Source organism: Gracilinanus agilis, chromosome 2, assembly GCF_016433145.1.
Source record: "Gracilinanus agilis isolate LMUSP501 chromosome 2, AgileGrace, whole genome shotgun sequence".
Taxonomy (NCBI): Eukaryota; Metazoa; Chordata; class Mammalia; order Didelphimorphia; family Didelphidae; genus Gracilinanus; species Gracilinanus agilis.
Window position 1 is genome coordinate 454,355,871 of NC_058131.1, and position 23,650 is coordinate 454,379,520.

Consider the following 23,650-nt stretch of genomic DNA (forward strand, 5'->3'; position numbering starts at 1 on the left):
ATGGTTGGATCAATTCACAACTTCACCAGCAATGCATTAATGTCTCAAGTTTGCCACATCCCCTCCAAAATTTATTACTTTCCTTTGTTGTCACGTTAGCCAGTCTGCTGGGTGAGGTAATACCTCAGAGTTGTTTTGATTTGCATTTCTCTAATTATAAGAGGTTTAGAACACTTTTTCATGTGCTTTTTGATAGTTTTGATTTCTTTATCTGAAAACTGCTAATTCATGTCCCTTGCCCATTTATCTACTGAGCAATGGCTTGCTTTTTTGTACAATTGATTTAGCTCCTTATAAATTTGCACGGTATTGATTCTAAGATGGAAGGTAAGGTTTTTTTTTAATTAGGTATAGATCAGTATCTCACATTCTATACCAACAAAAGGTCAAAATGGGTATATGATTTAGACATAAAGGGTGATATTATAAGTAAATGAGGAGAACCTAGAATAGATTACTTGTCAGATCTATGGAGAAGGGAAGAATTTATGACCAAATGAGATAGAGAATGTTACAAGATGTAAAATGAATGATTTTGACTACATTAAAATTAAAAGGTTTTGCACAAACAGAACCAATGTAACCAAAGCAATCAAGAAACTGGGAAAAAATTTATAACAAAATTCTCTGATAAAGGTCTCATTTCTCAAATATATGGAGAACTAAATCAAATTTATAAGAATATAAGCCATTCCCCATTTGACAAATGGTGAAAGGATATGAATAAGCAGTTTTCAGAAGAAGAAATCAAAGCTCTCAATAATCACATAAAAATGTTCTAAATCCCTCTTGAATAGAGAAATGCAAATTAAAACAGCTCTGAGGTATACCTCACACTTACCAGATTGGCAAATTAGGCAGTAAAGGAAAGTGATAAATGTTGCAGAGGATATGCCAAAATAGGGATCCTAATAATGCATCGCTAGTGGAGTTGTGAAATGATACAACCATTCTGGAGGGCAATTTGGAAACATGCTCAAAGGGGTTTAAAATTGTCTGCCCTTTGATCCAGCCATACCACTGCTGGGTTTATACCCCAAAGAGACAATAAGGAAAAAGACTTGTACAAAAACAAAGCTGCACCTGTGTCCCAAAGAGACAAAAACAAAAAAAGGGGCGGTGGTGGCAGAAAGGACCTACTTGTACAAAAATATTTATAGTTGCTCTTTTTGTGGTGGCAAGGAGTTAGAAATAGAAGGGATGTCCAAACAAACTGTGGTATATGATAGTGATGGAATACTACTGTGCTATAAGGAATGATGAACAAAATGATTTCAGAAAGAGCTAGAAAGACTACATGAACTGATGCAGAGTGAAATATAAACAGAACCAGGAGAACAATGAACATAGTAACAGCAATATTGTGGAATGATCAACTTTGATAAACTTAGCTACTCTCAGCAATACAATGATCCAGGATAGTTCTGATGGATTTATGACAAAGAATGGTATCCACGTCCAGAAAAAGAACTGTTAGAGTCAGAATGCAAATGAAAGTATACAGTTCTCTACTTGTTTGTTTTGGGGTTTTGGTTTTATATGACTATTCACTTACAAAAATGAACAACATGGAAATATGCTTTACATGATAATACATGTATAATCCATACTGAATTAGCTTAGCAGCTCCAGGAGTGGGGAGAGAAGGGAAAGAGGGAGACAATTTGGATCATGTAACTTTGGAAAACTTAAGTGAAAATCTGTTTTGCATTTTATAAATTTTATTTTGTGTACTGCATTTTATATGTTATTTCATAGTAACTGTTAGTAAAATGAATATTATCAGAATTATTGTTTTGTTATAAAGAACTGTATGTAAAAAAGTCTATTTTCAGTAATCTTGAGTGAAAGATTACAGTTTTTGGGTAGTTATAGGAATCTATACTCTATTTCCCATAGGTTTCCTGTGTTAACATTAAAAATTTTTATTTGTACATTGCTATCTAGAAATGTTACCCCTGTGAAAGTTGAGGCTTATCTGTATAAAAATAATAATAATAATAGTAGAAGCATTTCTATAGTGCCTACTATGTGCTAGGCACTTATGCTAAGTACTTTACAAATATTATCTCATTTGTTTATGCTCACAACAACCCTGTTAAGGTAGGTGTTATAATTAACCCTATTTTACAGGTGAAGTAACTGAGACAAACAGAGGTTAAGTGACTTGCCATATAACTAGGAAGTGTCTGAAGCAAAATTTGAACTTGAGTCCTACCAAGTACAGACCCAGTGCCTTTTCCATTGTGTCAAGACTATTGAAACCAACTGAACTGAAAAGTAAGTCAAGGAGAGACCATTTAAAGAAGCCTGAAAATCATGGTTAAAAATAATAATGAGAAAAACTCTGGATGCTATTACTTCAAGAAATAAAAAATGAAAAGTGCCTAGATCTCAGAAGAATCTACCAAACATCTTTCCTTTTGTGAGAAAGCATGAAGAAAAAGAACCAGGGAAGCCAAAATTCAAATGAAGAGCTTCCAAGTCAAAGAAAAATTATTGTGAGCATTTAGAAAGGAAAAGTTCAAGTACTAAGGAACTGCAGTTAGGATCATATAAGACTTGGAAGCCTCTTTCATAAATGAGAAATCTTGAAATATAATATTCCAAGAGGCAAAAGACAGGCTTATAATCAAGAATAGCATACCCTACTGAACCATGTATAATAATCTGAATTGAGGACAAACAGATCTTTAATGGAACAGTGTTATAAACAAAAGGGTTCCTACTGAGATATAGATGTACAATGATGCAAATGTATCTATCTATATTCTCCTCAGCTGTAGATGAATGGAGGAACACCAACTCCGATCACCCTTGACAGTTGTTATAATTTTCCCTTTCTCTCTTGCCCAGGGAGGATCTTTGAGAGGTTAGATAGATGGGTAACCTTTTCAGGTCCAACCTGGGGTTGGATAGATTAATATAGGGCTGTTGATTTGCCTTGGATTACATTTGGTATCTGACTTGGGGGACTCCCTCCCCCAAGGGTTGAGACATAAGGACCACTCAGGAAGGTACTTCTTAAACTCTATCTATAATCAGGGAAAGGTTAACAGGACAAGGATTGGGGATTGGAGACCCTATCAATCTATTATCTATAACTAGTTGACAGTCAGGACTGGAGGCTATTGACCTAGTGGAAGCTGGAGATTTACTCTCTCCACTACCTCTGGCCCAGCCTGGCCACAGCCAAGCCAAAGAATAGGGAATGCTATTGATGCAGCTGTGTTGGTGATCTTATTCTCTCAGCTCTCTCACTACCAGTGTTTGGGGATGCACTAGCTCTCACAGTCTTTCAGGAAATATTCAGATCTATTCCTACTCTCTTCTTCATAGATCTCCCTGCCTCCCTTCACCACCCACTCAGAGATTTCCCAGTTTAGAGACTCCTGTCCAGAGACCTACAGAGCCCAGAGAGACCTCCTCCAAGTGGCTGTCAGGGGTATTTATACCATGTGTCTTCCAACTGCCTTCCCTGTCATTCAAGGTGTTATCCATCACTTCCCAGATTATGAGTATAACAATAGTCTTTTCAAACATTTTGATAAAAAGACTAGAACTGAAAAGGAACTCTGAAATGCAAAACAAGAATTGAAAAACTTACAAAGGTAAATTTATTTGGGCAACTGGAAGGGGCTAGACCAAGATGAAGTGTTAATATTCTAATAGAGTAGAAAAATCAAGTAACTTCAGATCCTTAATGCATTCCAAGGAAACTGAGGGAATTAAAAAACAAGACAGGCTGAGAATTTTTTTTTAAACCCTTACCTTCCACCTTAGAATCAATACTATATATTGATTCCAAGGCAGATGGACGGTAAGGGCTAGGCAATGGGGTTTAAGTGACTTGCCCAGGGTCACCCAGATAGGAAGAGTCTGAGGCCAGATTTGAATCTAGGACCTCCCATCTCTAGGCTTGGATCTCAAACCACTGATGCCCCCAGTCTGAGGATTTTAAAGAGGGAAAATAAAAGAGAAATTAAAAGAATACATAAATTGAGGAGCCATGAGATACAAACATGGAGGAAAAGGGTGGAATGGATGAATTTCATTCTTAACCGAATTAGTAGGCAAAGGAGAATTGAACAGACACATTCACAAAAAACACCAAGTTTAGAGTTCATTTCAGACTCAGAAGGATGGCAATACTGTGGAGGAAATAACTAAATAAAACAAACTTCAATTTGTGTGGGATCAGATCTTGAAGGGGGAAAAAGGGAGAAAAAAAGAAAAGCAAAGAACAAGAAATTAAGGAGACCATTTGGGGAATGGCTGAACAAATTATGATGTATAATGTAACATAATATTGTTGTTCCATAAGAAATTATGAAAGATATAAGAAAATCCTTGAGAAAACTTGTATGGAAAGCACAGATGGGTGAAGATTAAAGTATGCAGAACCTGGAGAACAACGTGTACAATAATATTATAAAACAACAATTTTGAAAGACTTAAGCACTTTGATCAAAGCAATGACCAACCTAGTTTCCAGAAGATGCATTTTTACTTACCACCTGACTGTGGAGACCAAATTTTGAATCCCCCAGAATGCTCTGAAGAACTTCATAGGTGCTCAACAAATGCTTACAGGTAGTTTTAGATGATGACAGAGGTTTCAGTTATCACTTTCAGTTATAACTGCCTAAATTCTCTTCTGCCTTCTCTCACCCCCAGATAGCTAAACTCTACATGATTCAAAGAAAATTAATCCCTTTCTCTAGTAAAGAAATGAATGTCATGTGCCCAGACCACCTTTGATATTATATACAATGTTGCGGGGTTTCAAAAACTGGAAGCAAAAGATTAGACTGTATTCTGTTACAACCACCCTTCAAATTACCAGGCTTTCCTGACAGTTCTCTGGAATTGAAATTCTTCATATACAGTATTTTTATAATACTAATAATAGATGCAAAACTAATGGCAAGCTGTTTGACTCCACCATCTCTCCACTCACTAAAAATTTAGAAAGATTTTTAAAATATGCTTGAGGAGTCTTGGTTATTTATATCAGGCAGGTTAATGATTAAGAACAAAGATCCATTTTTGACACATAGTTGTCAAGCAAACCTAGTTCTAAAAAGATAATAAAAAATTGAGAATTAGTTATAAAGGCAAAATAAATAAAAGAAAAAGGATGTGTAAATGTATATTTTAAATGTTAAACATTCAACAGATCCAACAAACATTTACTGAGTACCCATGTCCTAAGCAATGAAGGAAAATAAGGCATATTTTTACCTCCCTGAAATTTATAATCTTATAGTATTATTACTATTTAAAATTGTTGTTGTGGAAGAAAGATCATTGAACTATTTATCAGAAGAACTGACTTCTATTCCTATTTCTGTCATTTTCTGTTGTATGAAATTTACCTCTCTGGTCCTCATCAGTAAAATGAGAAGTTTGAACTAAATGGTTCTGGCTTGTCACAACATTCTATGCTTCTAATCTGACTAAGGAACTTGGGAACTTTAAAAAACCTTCATTGCTGTTCCCAAGGAATGTAATGCAAGGCACATACATAGTGAACTCTAAACAATACTTTTTTTTAAACCATTTATTAATATTCATTTTTAACATGGTTACATGATTCAAGCTCCTACTTTCTCCTTCACCCCCCCCCCCCCGCACTCCCCCCACCCGTGGCCGATGCACATTTCCACTGGTTTTAACATGTGTCATTGATCAAGACCTATTTCCAAATTGTTGTTAGTTGCATTGGTGTGGTAGTTTCGAGTCTACATCCCCAACCATGTCCGCCTCAGCCCATGCGTTCAAGCAGTTGTTTTTCTTATGTTTCCTCTCCTGCAGTTCTTCCTCTGAATGTGGGTAGCGTTCTTTACCATAAATCCCTCAGAGCTGTCCTGTGTCATTGCATTGCTGCTGGTACAGAAGTCCATTACATTCGATTTTACCGTAGTATATCAGTCTCTGTGTACAGTGTTCTTCTGGCTCTGCTCTTTTCACTCTGCATCAATTCCTGGAGGTCTTTCCAGTTCACATGGAATTCCTCCAGTTTATTATTCCTTTTAGCACAATAGTATTCCATCACCAGCATATACCACAATTTATTCAGCCATTCCCCAATTGAAGGACATACCCTCCTTTTCCAGTTTTTTGCCACCACAAAAAGTGCAGCTATAAATATTTTCTTGCAAGTCTGTTTATCTATGATCTCTTTGGGGTACAAAAAATGGTATGGCTGGATCAAAGGGCTGGCATTCTTTTATAGCCCTTTGAGCATAGTTCCAAATTGCCAGTCAGAATGGTTGGATCAGTTCACAGCTCCACCAGCAATGCATTAATGTCCCAATTTTGCCACATCCCCTCCAGCATTCATTGCTCTCCCCTTCTTTCATTTTAGCCAATCTGCTAGGTGTGAGGTGATACCTCAGAGTTGTTTTGATTTGAATTTCTCTGATTATTAGAGATTTAGAACACTTTCTCATGTATTTATTGATACTTTTGATTTCTTTACCTGAAAATTGTCTATTCATGTCTCTTGCCCATTTATCAATTGGGGAATGGCTTGATTTTTTTATACATTTGATTTAACTCCTTGCCTAAACAATACTTTTTTAATGGAATCCAAAAAGTACTGGAAAAATGTTATACATAGGTCTAAAAGCCAGTCTTTTTTTTTGACAGTCCACAACATCACTGATTAGTACCAAACTGCATCACTGTAACTGTTTAACTATCCATGGCTTTGGGTAGTCATTGACCATTTCATCTGGGCCTAACATAGACCAGGAGAACCAAGTTAAATGTTGTTCCAGGAAGCAGGGATACTCCTCTGTGTTGGTTTCTATGCGTGGTGGATAGGGAATATTAAAGAGTAAATCTGTGATCCAGTGAGACCATGTAGGAGATCCATGTAGGAGACCAAAATAGGTATAATTGATGGACAGCCTGCCTTTGTGCTAGCATCATGTTACATTAAGAGAATGCAAGGAAAACTCCCAGCATTTAGAGTGGACTTGAGTGGCCAACTTATGAGAGGGCATAGATGAACTGTATAGGACAAGCAGGCACAGATAGGCTGCATCTATTAGAGGGAGTACTCACATTGATGAGATCATGAATCTGCTGAAGTACTGGGGAGACCAGTAAAACTACTCCAAGGAGAGGATTGACTGTGCTCCTGAACAGGAACTGTGTCCCAATGTTATCCCACAACTGGCTATGATCAGTCATAGAAAAATGAAATCTCTAAGTGGGATAGCAGTGGCTAGGGCTGAGGCAGTTAAGCTGCTAGTACTGTGAAGGTGCTAATTCCTGACTATTTATTTGCACCCTGGCTTTCTGGTGTTAGATACTTGCAGAAGGGGGTGAGAGATAAGGATAAAAGAATTAAGAACAAAGTTCCAAGGGGGAAGAGCCTGGTTCAGGCTGACCATACAAAACTTCTAAGTGCTAAATCATAGCAAGTTTAGTTAGTATTCATTATTTGGATTAATTGCCAAGGAGATAAAATGTATAATATGTAATCTGGGCAGGCTGAGAGTGCTTTAATTGAATTACTACTAAATTTCTGATAGAGAAGAATATATGATACAGGTTTTGCTGTTGTTGGAAAAATTTAAGGCAGAAGCCTTTCTATGTGTCAGTCAATTAATAAACATTTATTAAGCACCTACTATGTGCCAGACACTATGCTAAACATCGAGGATTACAAAGAAAAGCAAAAAAGAGTCCTGCATTTAAGAAGCTCAGTCTAATGGGGGAGACATGCAAACAACTATGTAGAAACTGGATATATACAGGGCAAACTGAAGATAATCAACAGAGAAAGCACTAGGATGAAGAGGTAGTGAGACAGGTTTCCTGACAGGACTTCAGCTGGGACTTGAAGGAAGCTGGGGAAGGCCGGAGACTGAGATAAGGAAGGAGAGAATTCAGTAGTTTTCTACAAAGTAGTTTCTCAATGTTTTTCCCTTGAGGTGTAGGTTCCACAAGTTCAGTTATTAATAACCCATCTAAACTCCTGTCCAAGTCCCCAGGTTTTTATGGAGACAGGTAATTATGCCACAAAGAGATTACATCACTCACATCACAGCAGTGTTTGCAGCTGACAGGAAGATGTTCATCGGATGTTGTGGGAACTATACTCTCTTTTAGCAAACAAATCTACTAATTTGCTACAGACCCTATTGATGTCTTTCCAAAAATAGTACTGCCCAGATAAACCTCTTCAACTAAAACTGGGAAGCAAACAACCACAAGAGGTCATTGCAGGGGAGACTAAAAATAATAGGAAAAGGATAACAGAAGGAAACTTGATAACTATAAAAGAACCTGTTCTCTTCCCCCTTGGAACAATAACTTTAAAAAGATCCTATTGTTTTCCTCCACCCAATCTTCTGGCAGGACGGTCTGTCATCTCTAAAGGAAACACAGGGAATGGGAGAAGAACCTGATATAATACAGTACAACTTCAATATTATCTTTGTATCTTGTGGGACATGATGGGATCAATGGGGACATGTTAGCCAACAACATCTTACAAGCAAATACCAAGCCAACTTCCACGACTTTCACAAAGCCTAACCTGTGCTAGTGGGTAGAATCAGATGTATGTCTGTTATGTTATATTTAAGTTGCTCATGTGATGAGATTTTTTTAAACATGCTTTATTTAAAGAGTTAGGACACATATACTGAGAGATTCTCAGGTTCGCAGCAGATAAGAACTGGAAAGGGATCTTTTAATTCCCTAATTTTGTTGTTATTGTGTCATTTTTTTTTTTGGTCATGTCCAACTATTACTGACCCCATTTGGTGTTTTTTTTGGCAAAGTGGTTTGCCATTTCCTTTTCCAGCTCATTTTACAGATGAGGAACTGAGATAAACAGGGTTAAGTGGCTTGCTCAGGGCCACACAGCCAGAAAGTGTCTGATCCTGATTCCAGAACTGGTATCCTATCCACTGCAGCACCTAGTTGCCCCTAATTTTCACAGACAAGGAAAGTGAAGTCAAGAGAGATGAACTGATTTGTGGAAAGGTACCCAATTAGTTAATGATGGAGCTGGGATTAGAAACCAGATTTCTTAGTTCTCAAGGGCAAAGTTCTTCCTACTGAATCACTGTGCCCCCCCAAACTTCCAAGAATAAAAATGAGAATTTGTTATCTTCACCAATACAATTACTCAGGAAAAGATAAGATAGGATAGGGATTGGGGGTGGGGGTAGCTGGCAATGAACACATGGATATCCATAAGCCAAACAGCTGCAATAGCCTCTAACTTTGTGGTATAGCATAGTAGGACACAGACTACTAATATTTGCAGTTGAAAATGTAGCATCAATCAGCATCATATTTATAAAAAAAACAGCTTTTGTCGATAGGTAAGTAGATCCTCTAGCAAATACTCAAAAGCAAATGGAAACTCTAAATGATTTCCCCTACTGAAAGATGACTTTGTATATTCATTTTTTGCAGTTAGTCCTGTTAAGACATCTGTATGTCTACCCCCTAGCAAGAGTAAACGAATAATAACACACCATTTAAAAAATTATTGTTGATGTTGCTGATGTTTGAGTTTTATATAGCACTTTTTAGTTAAGGTATCTTTGAGCAATTTTTATTAGCTGGTCATTCACAATATCACTTTAAAAGAATCTAAGGATTATTATATCCATTTTATAGAGACAGCATTAAAAGGCAAGGAATTGCCTATGGTCACACAGAAAGTATCCTTTTAAAGTTGGACAGATGGAAGGAGAAAGGACTGAAGGCATGGAGTTCAAAACTCTTGCAAATTTTCTCCAAAAGCCTAAATTGCTGCAATTTCTCATCATAGAAGAGATGGTAAATCTTGCTGAAGGCAGTTGGATGATATTTTTTTTTTAAAATCAGTTGGATGATATTTATTTTTTTTTTAAAATCAATGTTACTGGTACCTTTTGTTTTCATATAAACTTCATTTTTAATATCTCTTTGCCTACTCAGAAAGTTGTCCTCTACAAAAAGAATTTTTAAAAAGAAATAAAAAAGCTTTTCATCAATATTAACCAAAATACCATTTGATCTGAAAGTATGTGCAATATCCTAATACTTTGTAGAGCTGTAGTCCTCCAGCTCTGCAAAAAAGGGAGAAAAATTTTTTTTTATGCAGCCTGTGTGATCTTACTATCAAGTATTCTAGGTCACTGGTGTTGAATTCAAATAGAAATGGATCCTTGCAGTCACATATTGACTTAGAAAACCAGAAATTAACATTATCTGTGTTGTTTTATATTTTTATTTATTTTGTTCAGTATTCCCAATTACATTTTAATCTGGTTTGGGTTGCAATCCAGAGTTTTGTGGACTGTGGCAGCCCTTAGATTTGACATCTTTATTTTAGGTCATGTGGTAGAACTCAAGAAGTATAACAAACATCATCTCCCATTACATTATTTCCAAGACCAAATTTTCTAAATATTCCTATCTGTGTCTGGTAAGGAGTCTGCTCAGTAGATTGCCAGGAGGGACAGCCTTACATAAAGACAAGGTGGTATTTCTGTAACTTGAAAGTCAGTAATTCTATTTTCCTCTAATGTAGCCTACCCATTCCAACCCTGAGGTGTCAAACTTATGAGTACAGTGATTATTGCTAAAATGTATGCTGCTGAAGAACATTCGCTCATGGAACCATTATAACTAAATGCCTGATAAACTATGTAAAATATGCTTTACACACACATGAAATATGTGTAAGCAAGTATATACATTGTTTACATTTTAAACTAGGGTTATTAAAAGTAAAAGCTATGCATTTCACAGAGCTCACCATCCTTTAAAATGTACTATCACAGGAAATGGAATTGTGAGAGAAAAAGGGAAGGCAAACAGGCAGAAGAAAGTTTTTTCTAACTAAATTGCTTTTTCTCAAAAGTTTGTACCTCTGCCTTTAGGTTTCTTGGCCATGTTTCTTGTGGAAGACATGTCATTACAGGTGTTTTTCCTCGATTTAGGCCAAGGAATTATTTCTTCCTCCTATTCTGGAATCATTTTCTTCTGGGGTGCATGTGTGTTGAGGTGGGGGCAGGGGAGGGCTGGCAGCAGAGCATTAGTCCTGAGAAATAGTGAAATCCCTTACTTCACACATATCTTGTTCTGCCATGTTGTATAAGAATCTATTTGTGTATGTATGGATTGGGGGAGGGAGAACATGGAAGGAAGAGGAGGAGGAGAGAGAAGAATGTGTGAAGAACTGCAAAACAACTTCCAATTTCTTCTCAGTTCTTATCTCACACCCACACCTCTCTTCCCCATTTCCCCTCTACTTTGGTCTGGAGCCTTGGGTCTCTTATAGTTGATCTCAGACTTGGGGAGGAAAGTAAAGAAGGGAAAGGGGTGGGGTAAAACCAAGATCAGAGGGATAGCAAGGGCAAAGATGAAGTGAGTCACAGCCTGGCACTGCAGAGCAGGGGCTGGAGTATTTCCCAGTGCCGGTAGTGCACTTATAGAACATGCCCAGACAAGTCTCCCATACTGAGGTTAGAAAAATGGCAGTATGGCAATGATTTAATTTTATTTTACTAGGCTTGTGATTTTACTGATTCAGAGAACTCCTGATTAAAAGTACAGGAAGCAAAAAACCCACTAAAACTAAACCAGACACTGAATAATAATAATAAAGACCAATCTTGGCTCAGGAGAAGAAATAAGGAAACATTTCTCTCCTTTTGGTGGGGATTATGGGTGCTGAATGTTTCATACACTGTCAAATGAGATTACTCATTATTGGTTGATTTTGCTCTACTGTTTTTCTTTAGTACATGGGAAAGCTCATCTGGCTGTAGTGGCATATCTGGAAACAAGGTAATAATAAAACACAAAAATGAGCAATAAAACTTATTTTGGAAAAAAAGTTTAAAAAAAAAAAAGAAAGGCTGTTTGATCTAAGGGAATAAATTGATAAGCACCTATGAAGTGATTTCTATATGCCAGAGGCAAATACATAAGGAACCCAAGTCCTAGTCCTCAAGGAACTTACATTCTATTGGGTGGGGGGAAAGAATACATGTTTATGAATGACACTTGTGCCTTTAAAGATTCTGTGGGGCAGAGGTGACAAGGAAGTACATTCCACCCATGAAAGACAGACAGTGCAAAGACACAAAGAGAGAGATGGAATGAGGTTTGGCTGAAGCACAGTGTGTGACAGAGGGAAGTGCATAATGAGCCTAGAAAGGTATGAGGCTAGAGTCAGATAGTAAAGGGCTTTAAAATGCAGAGCAGGAACATATATTTTATCCTAAAGGCAATTAGAAGGTGGGGGATAGGCACTGAAGAGTCTTGAGCAGAAGAATGACATGGTCAGATCTATGCTCTGGGAATATTAATCTGGTAGCTGTGAGAAGGGCCTGAGTTTTAATTCTAACTATACCATTCACTTAGCTAGGTGACTTTAGTCAAGTTACCCCTCTGAATTTCAGTTTTCTCATCTGTAAAATAAGAAAGTTTGACTACATGATTGCTAGATCTTACAACTCAAAAATTTTAGGATTTTATGAATACTAACTTATAAGAGGGCTGGTTCTAAATGGTAGCAATGGTTTTAGATCCAAAATTACAGATCTTTGTACTAAAGTATGTTTCCAGAACATTGTTCACACTCTTCATCAAGATTCTAAGTCTTGTTTACTAGGCAATTTGCTTTTCTTGAAATCAATGAGGTTAATTTTCCTCCCACTCTAAAATATTTCATAATATCAAGGAAACACAGAACATAGTGAAATTGGCTTTTCCAGGGATAGATATGATAGTTGTTTCTTATGTCTGGGCCAACCACATATATGGAAGGGAAAGGTGTTCCTGAGAGATCTGAGGTGAATGTTGGACATTGAAGGAAGAGATGCTGAGAGTCAGCAAGTCACAAGTCAGCAATCTGACAACTCTGGACTAGAAACTGATGTGTGATGTGAACATGAATAATAGCACCATTTCTTGCTTTAACTGGAGGACGAGATGTTTCAGAACAATATTAAGTAAAACTAATGTGGTTGTGTAGGCTCTGATCCTCTTATTTAGAAGAATACTCACTGGAACCGGGTCTTTTTCTTCCTCCACCCATTCCAATTACATCCCTAATAATCACATCTTCCCTTTCATATAAAGAATATTTTCTCTCATAAAAAAGAGTGTGAGTGTGTGTGTTTGTGTGTGTGCCTCAGAAACTGTTGTCTCAAGTCTATATTTCACATTCATACTACTATTTCTGCCTTATCTCTACTCTCTAAAACCCCTACCCCCTCACTAATCACCTAAGGACCACAGAACCTCAAGGCTACACCCTTCCTGCTCTGGGCTTTTCCATTTGCCCTGCAGTTAAGATGCCTTTTTGTTTTCTCTCCCAATTAGAGAATGAGAACCTTGAGAATAGGGACTGATTCTTTTCAGTATCCGTTGGTGTTCAGTACAATGCTTGGCACACAATAAGTGCTTAATAAATGTTTTTTCATTGATTCAGTCACACAAAATATGATTATATAGGATGTATATAGATAGTATAAAATGATACTTATCAGGGCAACAAAAATAATGATAAAAGCCCCCAAAACTAAACAAGGTTTTTTTTGTTTTTGTTTTTAAAATATAAACCCTTACCTTCCATCTTGGAGTCAGAAGAGTGGTAAGGGCTAGGCAATGGGGGTCAAGTGACTTGCCCAGGGTCACACAGCTGGCAAGTGTCTGAGGCCATATTTGAACCTAGGACCTCACGTCTCTAGGCCTGGCTCTCAATCCACTGAGTTACCAGCTGCCCCCTAAACAAGGTTTTAAACATTTCATGACTTTTAAAATTAAAAAAGCCCTAAGTTTCCATTTTGTCAACATCAAGGGTTATTTGAAACCACATAAGATTAGAATCGGAATGAACCATACTGAAATTATTCAGTACAAACTTCTAACTTTACAGGTTAGGAAACTGAAGCTCAAAGAAATCAAGAAATTCACCCAAAGCCACAGAGTCTGAGATAAGAACTTTGTCTCCTAGCTCTTACTTCAGTGCTCTGTGGCTATCCACTATGGTAGAAATTGAGGGAAAATAGGAAAAAGGCATGAGTTGCAGCATATCCAGCAGGAAGGGAGAAGGACCCTACCAAAATTCCTGTAAAGCCCCAAAACAGCCTAGCTTTGTGTTCCTTTCTGCCTTACATACTCATGGCCAAAAAGCAAGAATAGTAGTTCCCAAACTTTTAAGACTCAAGACTCCTTTCTAATACTCTAAAAATTATTGAGGATCCCCTAAAAAGCTTTTGTTGATATAGGTTATATCTAGTGATATTTATAGTCTTGAAAATAAAAATGTCAGTATGTTATATTGAAGATAATATGGCCTAAAGGATCCTCTGAGAGGGTCTTGAAGGCATCTGGACTACACTTTGAGAACCACAAAATAAATGAAAGAAACTTTAGGGGGTTGGCCTAAATAACCTTTAAAGTCCCTTCTATTCTAAATCTATAATGCTATATGATCAAAAGACCTGCCAAAAATCATGTTCCCAGGACACTGCAAAAGGGACATTCTCTGATAACTTGCTATTCTTGGGTAGTTATGAGTCCTCTCCTCATCTGGAGCCATCTAGTATTCTGAAATTATGACACAATCAAGACAGGTACTTGACTTACCTGAAGCAAGTCCATTTCCAAGGAAAGTGCTAATAATCATGAATGGAAGAAATAATCCATGTCTTAAGGAGGCAAATGGTGAGGCTGAGCTGCTCTTTGGTGTTATCCTGCCATAGCACATCTTTTATCCGTCCAAGTTTGAAAGAAAAAGAGGGGAAAAAACCACGAGCCAGCCAGGTACAGATCCACCTATGAAAAAAATGTATCAAAAACTTCAGTAAGGAATGAAAGAGAAGCCCTTTGGTTTATAAAAGTTGAGTTTTAGGAAATCCTATCAATTAAATTCATTTCTCTTTCATTATAGGGAAGGTAACATCTAGCCATAATGGACTGGGAGGATGGCCACTTGCCAAAAGCCTCTAGCAAGCACAGCCAGATTTTTGAAAGAGAAGGCAGGAATTATCTCACCTTGAAATCTTTCAAGCAGAGCTGAGCTTTGAGAAAAGATCCAATTCCACCCCACAAGTCATGGAGGCTCTGGGTGAAGAAGGGAAGAAGAAGCAGCTGACGACAAGAGGGCTGCTGTCTGTATCAGTGAGTCAAGTTCTCCTTTTGCCACATGCACACGGTACAAGCTCAACTTAGGAAAGAAAAAAAAAAAGAAACACATACTAATTTAATGGGGGTAAAAGCAATTCCAGAAACACCATCTTGAAAAGGAATGTATCTCTGTGCTGCTTGAACAACAGGCCTAGTCACTCACAGTTCTGACTCTGCAATTGTAAACTTCAAAAACGAACCAATTAACAAGTTCATCACACACACCTGCAACCCAGGAAGTTCTAGCCAGTCATGTGCTGACACTCCACAACACATCTTTCTAAAAAAAAAAAAAAACCCAATAAACAAACAAAACAGCAACCACTCAAGGTATTCCTCACTTGAAGCAAGATAGATAAAGAGTTAAATGTTGGTAATGGTGTGAGGTCAGGCTCCCAGTGAAGCCCCAGTTCCTTGACTGGAAGGATTCTAGTCATGAGCAATAAGGATTCAGCCTATTAGACCTAGAAGGGTCCTTAGAGATCATCTGATCCAATCTTCCCTCCATTATACATAAAATTATCTCATTTTATTACAGAAGATATTATCCAAGAGTTTTAGATTAGAACAATCAATTGATAAACATTTAAACTTCTACTAGTAAATTCCTACCATGTGGTAGCCACTGTGCTAAGTTCTGGAAATACAAAGAAAGGCAAAAGACAATCCCTTCCCTCAAGATGCTCACAATTTAATGGGGGGAGTCAGCAAATAAAAGGAGCTGAAAAGGTGGGAACAGGTACCCTGCTATGTGTGTGGGGTGGCTGAGGGGGATGTTGAAAACTAGGAGTATAGTCAGTGGGAAATGGACGTTTTTCCTTAAATGGAGGATGTAGGAGGAATTCTCCATTGTTATCATCCACTCCAAATACCCCCCCTAAAGCTCCCTTCTTCAAAAAAACTCATTAGGACCCCACTAACAATTTTTAATTTTTTGTCAATTCAATGATTTTTAAGCATAATTTAAAACAACTTCTAGAAATTTATAGAGTTTTCACTCAGATAGGGAAACTGAGTCTAAAACCAACAGTTCTACCAAATTTAGTGCTCAAGAGGAATCTAGAGTTTAGCGAATCAATTTATATGTTGTAGGATCACAGCTTTAGAGTTAGAAGAGATCTTAGGGGGCATCTAATCCAATCCTTAACTTCACAAAAATAAGAATCTGAGGTCATGTGACTTGTCAAGTACATAATGTAGCATAATCTATTTTATTTTTATCTGTTAAGATCCCATTTGTTCATAAGATATTCAAAAATAATAAAACTACAGTTTTTAATTTAAAACTTTTATAATTCAGATAGTTTATTGTTTCATATAAGACTTTATATTTTCCCCTTTAATTCATGCCTTTCTTCTCATCTCTCAGCCAGTAACTGAAAATACAGATAAGAACTCATGAGATACTCTGCAAGAGGAACTAAGCCAGACCAGATTTGAAATGGCAGTACTAGATCTTAAATTATACAAAAAGCAATAATCATCAAAACTAAATTTGGTACTTCTTAAAAAAACAGAAAAGTTGATCATTGGAATTAAAAACCAAGAAGTAATAGGACACAGTAGTAAACCATTAAGAAGAAAAAATAAAATTAAAAATGTAAGGTTCCACTTCACCCCATTAAATTGGCAAAGAAAAATGACAATTGTTTGAGGGTTTATGGGAAATGTTCATATTTGTCAAATTATTAATAATTAAAACACTTAAATGAAGGGGTTGGACTAGCTTATGTATAAGGTATCTTCCAGATCTAAATCTATGAATTTTCATTATGTACCCTCTCCCTCCCTTCCTTACTCATTTAAGGATGTTGAGAAGAGCACCTTGAGAACTGAAAGAAGCCAAATAAAGACATGCTCTTTTTATGAAGTCAGGTTGACCTGCTTTTTTCCTACATTCTTGTTTTTTATACTGAAATACTTTTGGGTTAGCCAGGATTTTGCTTTAAGGTAAAGAGCCTCAAAATGACTCATAACTAGAACCTCAGTATTGTGCTTTGGGAAGCTTCAGGGCTATAGTTTTCTATACCAACTGCAAATATCTTTTCCTTTCCACAAGGCAAAGATCTATTAACTATTAAATAAATATTTCCCAAATGGCTGCCCAAAGACACCATCGGGGTGCGGAGTATGGGCAAGTTAGAACTAAAGTTTTGCTTCAGTCTGTCAATCAGTATCACAGCTGAACAGAGGGTGAGAGGGTGATCATATTACTTCTTTTTTGTCTGATAGGATCAAAGGAACATCTGGAAGTAGGTTCCTTTTGGAGACCATAGTTCTCCAAATAGGATTGACTATTAGCAGTTTATCTCATCTAGTAGGGGAAATAAAAAAAAAAAAAAGGGATACAAACAGGGTATATACAGGGCGTCCCAAAGTCTCCCATAAAGAACTATTAAATTTAAATAAGATTAGTAGTTACTTAAGCTTTAGTAGCTTAAAACTGCACAAAGATTTTTGGGATACCTTGTACAGATGCTTGTACTACAAGAGATTTGAAGGAGATCATTCCCAATTAGAGATAAAAATCTAGACAGTATGACAAAATGGAGAGCAGCTAGGTGGTGGTTCAGTGGATAGAGAGCTGGGCTTGGAGTCAGAAAGATCTGAGTTCAAATTTGACTTCAGACACTTATCAACTATATGAATGACCCTGGGCAAGCCACTTAACCCTATTTGCCTCAGTTTTCTCAACTGTAAAATGAGCTGGAAAAAGAAATGGCAGACCACTCCAGTGTCTTTGCCAAGAAAACCCCAAATGGGTTCCCAAAGAGTTGGACTGAAATGACTCAATAGCATCAAAATGGTAAAAGTGTTCAAACTTGGATTCCTGGGTTTAAATCCCAGATGCACATCCATGTGACCAAGAACAAGTCATTTCAACGCAGTGAGCCTCAGTCTTCCCAGCTTTAAATGAGGGTTCTGAACTAGATCATCTATTTTATGGTCTGTGATCAAGCAAGTCTTCATGGAAGAGATGGAATCTGAACTGGATCCCAAAGGGATACAATATTATTTCACCCTACAGGGAGAGGGGGGAGCACTGAGAGGGGTGGAGAATAAAGAACAAAGGCACAGAGCTGGAAGGGGACGGGGGGTCTGAGAATAAATAGTACAGATTAGCTAGAATGTAGGCTGCTGACTAAAAGAAAATGGAGAGAAGGCCAGGAAGGTTAAGTTGGAATGAGATCATTTGAAGAAAGGGTTCTGTAACCCTGGAGTTGAATTTTCCTTGTAGCCTGTTCTGACTTAGAACCAAGGTTCTTTTACCTTTTACTTACTTTACTCTTAAACTTCCTTGTTTTTTTTTTTTTTTTTTTTTGTTTTGTTTTGTTTTTTTGGGGTGTGTGTGTGTGTGTGTGTGTGTGTGTGTGTGTGTGTGTGTGTGTGTGTGTGTTTAGTAGAAAACATCAGGGTATGGTATAGTGGAAAGAGCCCTCAACCAGGAGTCAAAAGATTCTAGATCTAGTATAGACTCTGCCACCAACTCTGGTTGTGTGTATTTGAGTAAATCAGCTGACCTCTTAAAAGAGATCTCTGAGGAAAGCCTGGCATAATGAAGACAATATGGAACTTAAAAGAAAGGTTCAAGCCCTATGTCACTACTAGTTATGTAACCTTAGGCAAGTAAGTCACTTAGCTTCTCCTGGCCTAAATTTTTTCATCTAGAAAATGGGTATTTTCTGATAAGTAATGTCAGTCATGAATAACTAAGATAGAGGATGATAAACACCTAGACCCAAGGCAATGAAAGTAGAGGACCACTGACAACACTTCAGCAATATAGAAATAAGTGAGCTTGGTACCTAGTTAAAACAGGCACCTACTAGATGGATCAGATTATCTCCTCTTCTCCAAAGATTCATTTCAGATAAGTTTCTCAGTAAACTGTCTTTTGGACTTCCCAGCAGTGGCCTCTGGGCATCCAAGAAGTTTCACTAACACCCTCAACCCCTCTCTCACCAAGTGAACTGATGGCACATTTTGTGATGACTTCCATAATTATAAGAATTGCTCATTATATCTAATACCTCTATCAAAGAGATCTTGTGAAGCTCATATGAGAATCTGTGTAAAGTGCTTTGCAAACCTCCAAGTATTAGATAGCTATTACTGTTATTATAAGCATAACCTAGATTAATAGGAAATGTTAACAATATGACAAAAGGAAGAGCAGATTTATTCTCTTTGAGAAAAGCAGGCATCCATCTCCAAGAAAGTCTATCCTGGTATTTTTACATGGGAACCGCAACAAGTTTAAGAAACTCTACTTTCCTAATCAATCTATCATCACACTTGTATAAGACTTTCTGTACAGTGTTCTTACTTTCCAAAAATAACAAACATATAATGACAAAAAACTTACATGTACATGTATTTAGGTGCATGCGTGGCTACCACCTATCCTCTCTTTCACCTTGAAACTGTGGGAAGCTCTGGAAAGAAGAATGAAAGGAAATTAAAGGGTAGCTAACTAAAGAAGGGAAAAAACGGAGAAAGAAGAGCCACTAAGTGGCTGACTAAAATATGTTTATTAAAAGTAACATACCCAGATTTTTGAGACAATAGTTGCAGGAATGTTGGAAAAAACCCCAAACAAAACCAACCTAGACTCAATATAAGGAAATCTAAGTTCCAGTTCTAAGTCTGCCACTGCCATAGTGTGTAACCTTAAATTAATCATGTCACCTTCCAGGGCTGTGGTTTCCTCACATGTAAAATAAGTAGGTTTGTCTGCAACACTTACAGAGGAAAGAACATTGTATTTGAAGAAAAAGATTTGAATTCTTGACCTTTTGTACTACCTGTATGACCTTGGTGAAATTACAAATCCTCTAAACCTTCAGTTTATTCATTTATAAAATGGGGGCTGGGGACAGGTAGAAGGAAATTGTCAGAGATTAAAGTTAACTTCCAGCTCTAAATACTACAAAATTTAAAATAACTTATTTTTAAAATCCCCTCTGTCTAACTCTGATATTCTAGGATCTTTACCACTTCCTTCAACTCTATTAAATACAGTCATATTTCCCTGTAAGATTCTGGGCATTTTCATGTAATGCTCTGATGGAGCCAAGGAAAAAAGCATTAAAGGGAAAAAAAAGCATTTACACATTTAACTTTCGAGACTTCAAGCATTCATGTGTTTTGAGATTTCATGTATTTGCATGAAGTTATTAGTAACCTAGTTTTTACTTTTGTACTTGGCAATTATTCGACATTGTATGATTTGTACAACCCTACGGTTGTAAAGAGCTCTCTGGGAATTTGTCGCATATATTCATTATTTGCCTTTAAAACTCAAATTTTATGTTGCAATTACACACCTAAAGCATAGTGAAAGTTCCTTTGGAGAATGAAGTTAATCATGACTTAGCGAGAAAATAAATGTATTAGATTTCAAGCTGTAGTGTCTGTAGCCTCTGTTAGCCACAAAAGATGACAGTTTTTGGTTATCATGGGAACCTGACCCCAATTTTCCTATAGGTTCACTGTATTAACATTCATTTTTTTTTTAATTTTTTCACCACTTTCTTTTAAAGTTATCCCAGTGATAGAGATGGGGGGGGTCCTAGGTTGAAATCCAGCCTCAGACACTTCCCAGCTGTGTGACTGTGGGCAAGTCACTTGACCCCCATTGCCCACCCTTACCACTCTTCCACCTAGGAGCCAATACACAGAAGTTACGGGTTAAAAAAAAAGAAAAAGAAAAAGTAAAAAAAAATAAAGTTATCCCACTGAAAGTTAAGGATTAACTGTAGTAGGAACTGAGACTAGAAGGGTTGATCCAGAAGGGAAAATTTTTGTTCATACCCTTTTCTGACTACTCAAATCCTAGTTATTCTTTAATGTCCAATTCAAGTTTTTTCTTGTCAATGAGAAAAGACAGTGTTGTATAATGGAAAGATCACTGGATTTGGAGGCAGAAGACCTGAATACAAATCCTATTTTTGCTACTTCCTACTTGTACGATCCTGGCCAAACTTCAGTTGCCTTTGCTACAAATCACTAGGACTAGACTCAATGATCTCTTAAATCACTTCCAGTTTTAAACTTGTAATCCTATATCTTCCTAGACTAATTGAAACACAAAGACCTTACCCTCTTTTGAATTCAAAATGCATAATGAATTTGTATCTATTGTAAGAAATTTCTTACACAGTCATTTTATTGGTCTTGTATCATTATTTCTACATAGGAATACTTCGCAGAAAACATTTCGGGGACCAGATTAACTTAATTCTTTGTCTGATCCAAATCTGTCCTCAGATATTTACTAGTTGTGTGACCCTGGACAAGTCACCTAACCTCTATTTGCCTTAATCCTATTAAAAGGAAATGGCAAACCAGTAGTATTGCCAAGAAAATCCCATGGATAGTATTGTCTGTGAGGTCACAAAGGGTCAGACACAACTGAACAACTCAACAACTAAGGGGAGAAAAAAGATTTGAGTTCAAGCCCCACCATCTACATGAAGAATTTTCTAACCTCCCCAGGTGCCAATTCCTTTCCCCCATAATTACCTTGTATTATTTTTGTATATAATATATATATATATGTACATGTCGGCTTTAATAGAATGTAAAACACTCCTTCAGGATAGAGATTATTTCACTTCTTTGTATCTCCAGTGCTTAGAGCAGTGCTAGAATATAAATATAAAATATAAGAACATAAATGTTTGTTAATTGACTTAATTCCCAGAAAGGAATGGCCAAGTCTTATTATATCCCCCTTACAACCCCACCCCCGAAAAAAGGCTGGGAACAGGGGTGAATGTAAATAGTTGTTAATAAAGTTAAGAAAACAAATCTATGCTTTGGCTTAAAATACCTTAGTGTTCCATAAAGGAGGAATCATTTGCTTACTCTTCTCAGGGATACTTATCTTCACTGTTTTACTGGAGAAATATTAAAATTGAAGGAAAACAAAACATTTATAGAGTGCCATTTATGTGCCTAGCACCGAGGGAAGGAAGTGTAATTCTCCAAAAGTAAAACAGATGGAAGGAAAACAGTGAAGTTTTTGTGTTAAGGGATACCTGAACTTAAAAAAAGAAAACAAAAAAAAAATCATTTCTCATTCTAGGATCTAGATCTTAGTTTGAAGGCATCCTACAGTTGTATGGGAAAATATCACCTTTAGGTTAAAAATATTAAGCTAAGGAAAATTTTCATCATTTCCTCAACTTTATTCAACTAAGTGGTATTTTTATCTTCTGGTTCTTAGGCATTCAACCTATGACTGGGAACCCTGACAATTTTAAACTGAAAAAAACAAAATTCCAAACCTTCCTTACTTCTAACTGAAACCTGTTAGGATAGAATGAGAGAAGATAATTTTCTAAGAATGGTCATATAGCAAGCATGGCTCAAAAAACCAAAAGATATGAGAAATGATCCTGCCCCCCACCTACTCTTTTACAAAGGTAAGAGATCTATGTGTGGTACACTGCATATATTTTCAGACTCTTTAAATGTATCCCTCAGTTTAAAAAATGTTTTCCCTCTTCTTCTTCTTTTTTTTTTTTTTTTCCTTTTTGGTCTTTAAAAATACTTGTGCTAGGTTCAAATCTGGCCTCAGGCACTTCCTAGTAGTGTGACCCTGGGCAAGTCACTTAACCCCCATTGCCTAGCCCTTACCACTCTTCTGCCTTGGAACCAATACACAGTACTGACTCTAAGACAGAAGCTAAAGGTTTAAATTAAAACTTATATTTAAGAAAGAAATCTACATAGAGAGTAGTTAAATTAATGTCAGTTCATCTTTATGTACACTTATATTACTCATCCATGAAATTAAATTATTTGATCCTCAAAATCAATCAACAAATATTTATTATGAGGTTATATGGTGTCAGACACTGTTAGGTGCTGGAGATTAAAATAAAAAGAAGAGAACAAAGGATGACATAAGGAGACTTTGAGAGGAGAAGAAAAGAAGTTAAAGCTAAATCATCTCTATTTTCTTAGTAAAGAATGAGATATGTCCTCATCTGAGAGGGAAGGCAAGTTGATTACTATGGCAGGGCTTGTGGAAAGAAGAAAAGACTTAGAATAGTTTCTGTGTGAAGTGAGATAGTGAATCTATTAGGAAGAAAGGATTGTAAAAAGACTGTCTTTCTAAGGAGAGGGTCCAGTTGATATTAGATAAAATAAATTTGTAGGGGACCCAGTCAATTTGGCTTTATAATTTCCTCCAGCTCTATTAAGCAGTCTGTGAGTTGGAGTTTAACTACTTTAAGTATATCCAGACCTGAAATGAAAAGGACATCTGTTTCCTTATTGAGTATTTTCAATTAATTCCAAATAACTTGTTAACATCTTGTCTTCCTCATCCAATTAACTGCCTCCTCAATCCCACCCCATCCTCTATTCTCTTTATCATTAACTCATTAATATTATTACTCTCATTTTACAAAAAGGAAACCAAAGTTTAAGTGACATGCCATCATGTTTTCTAATTCCTAGGTCTGTGTTTTGT

The 23,650-nt window shown here is 36.8% G+C and overlaps 1 protein-coding gene across 1 annotated transcript in view; it reads right to left on the reverse strand.

Annotated features, from left to right (window-relative positions):
* SUSD6 (sushi domain containing 6) overlaps positions 1–14,782 on the reverse strand; it is a 69,472-nt gene extending 54,690 nt beyond the window's left edge. The window contains exon 1 of the mRNA XM_044664801.1: positions 14,626–14,782. Coding sequence (XP_044520736.1) covers positions 14,626–14,746 — 121 coding nt within the window. The 5' untranslated portion in view covers positions 14,747–14,782. The remainder of the gene's footprint in view (positions 1–14,625) is intronic.
* Between the last annotated feature and the right edge of the window lie 8,868 nt (positions 14,783–23,650).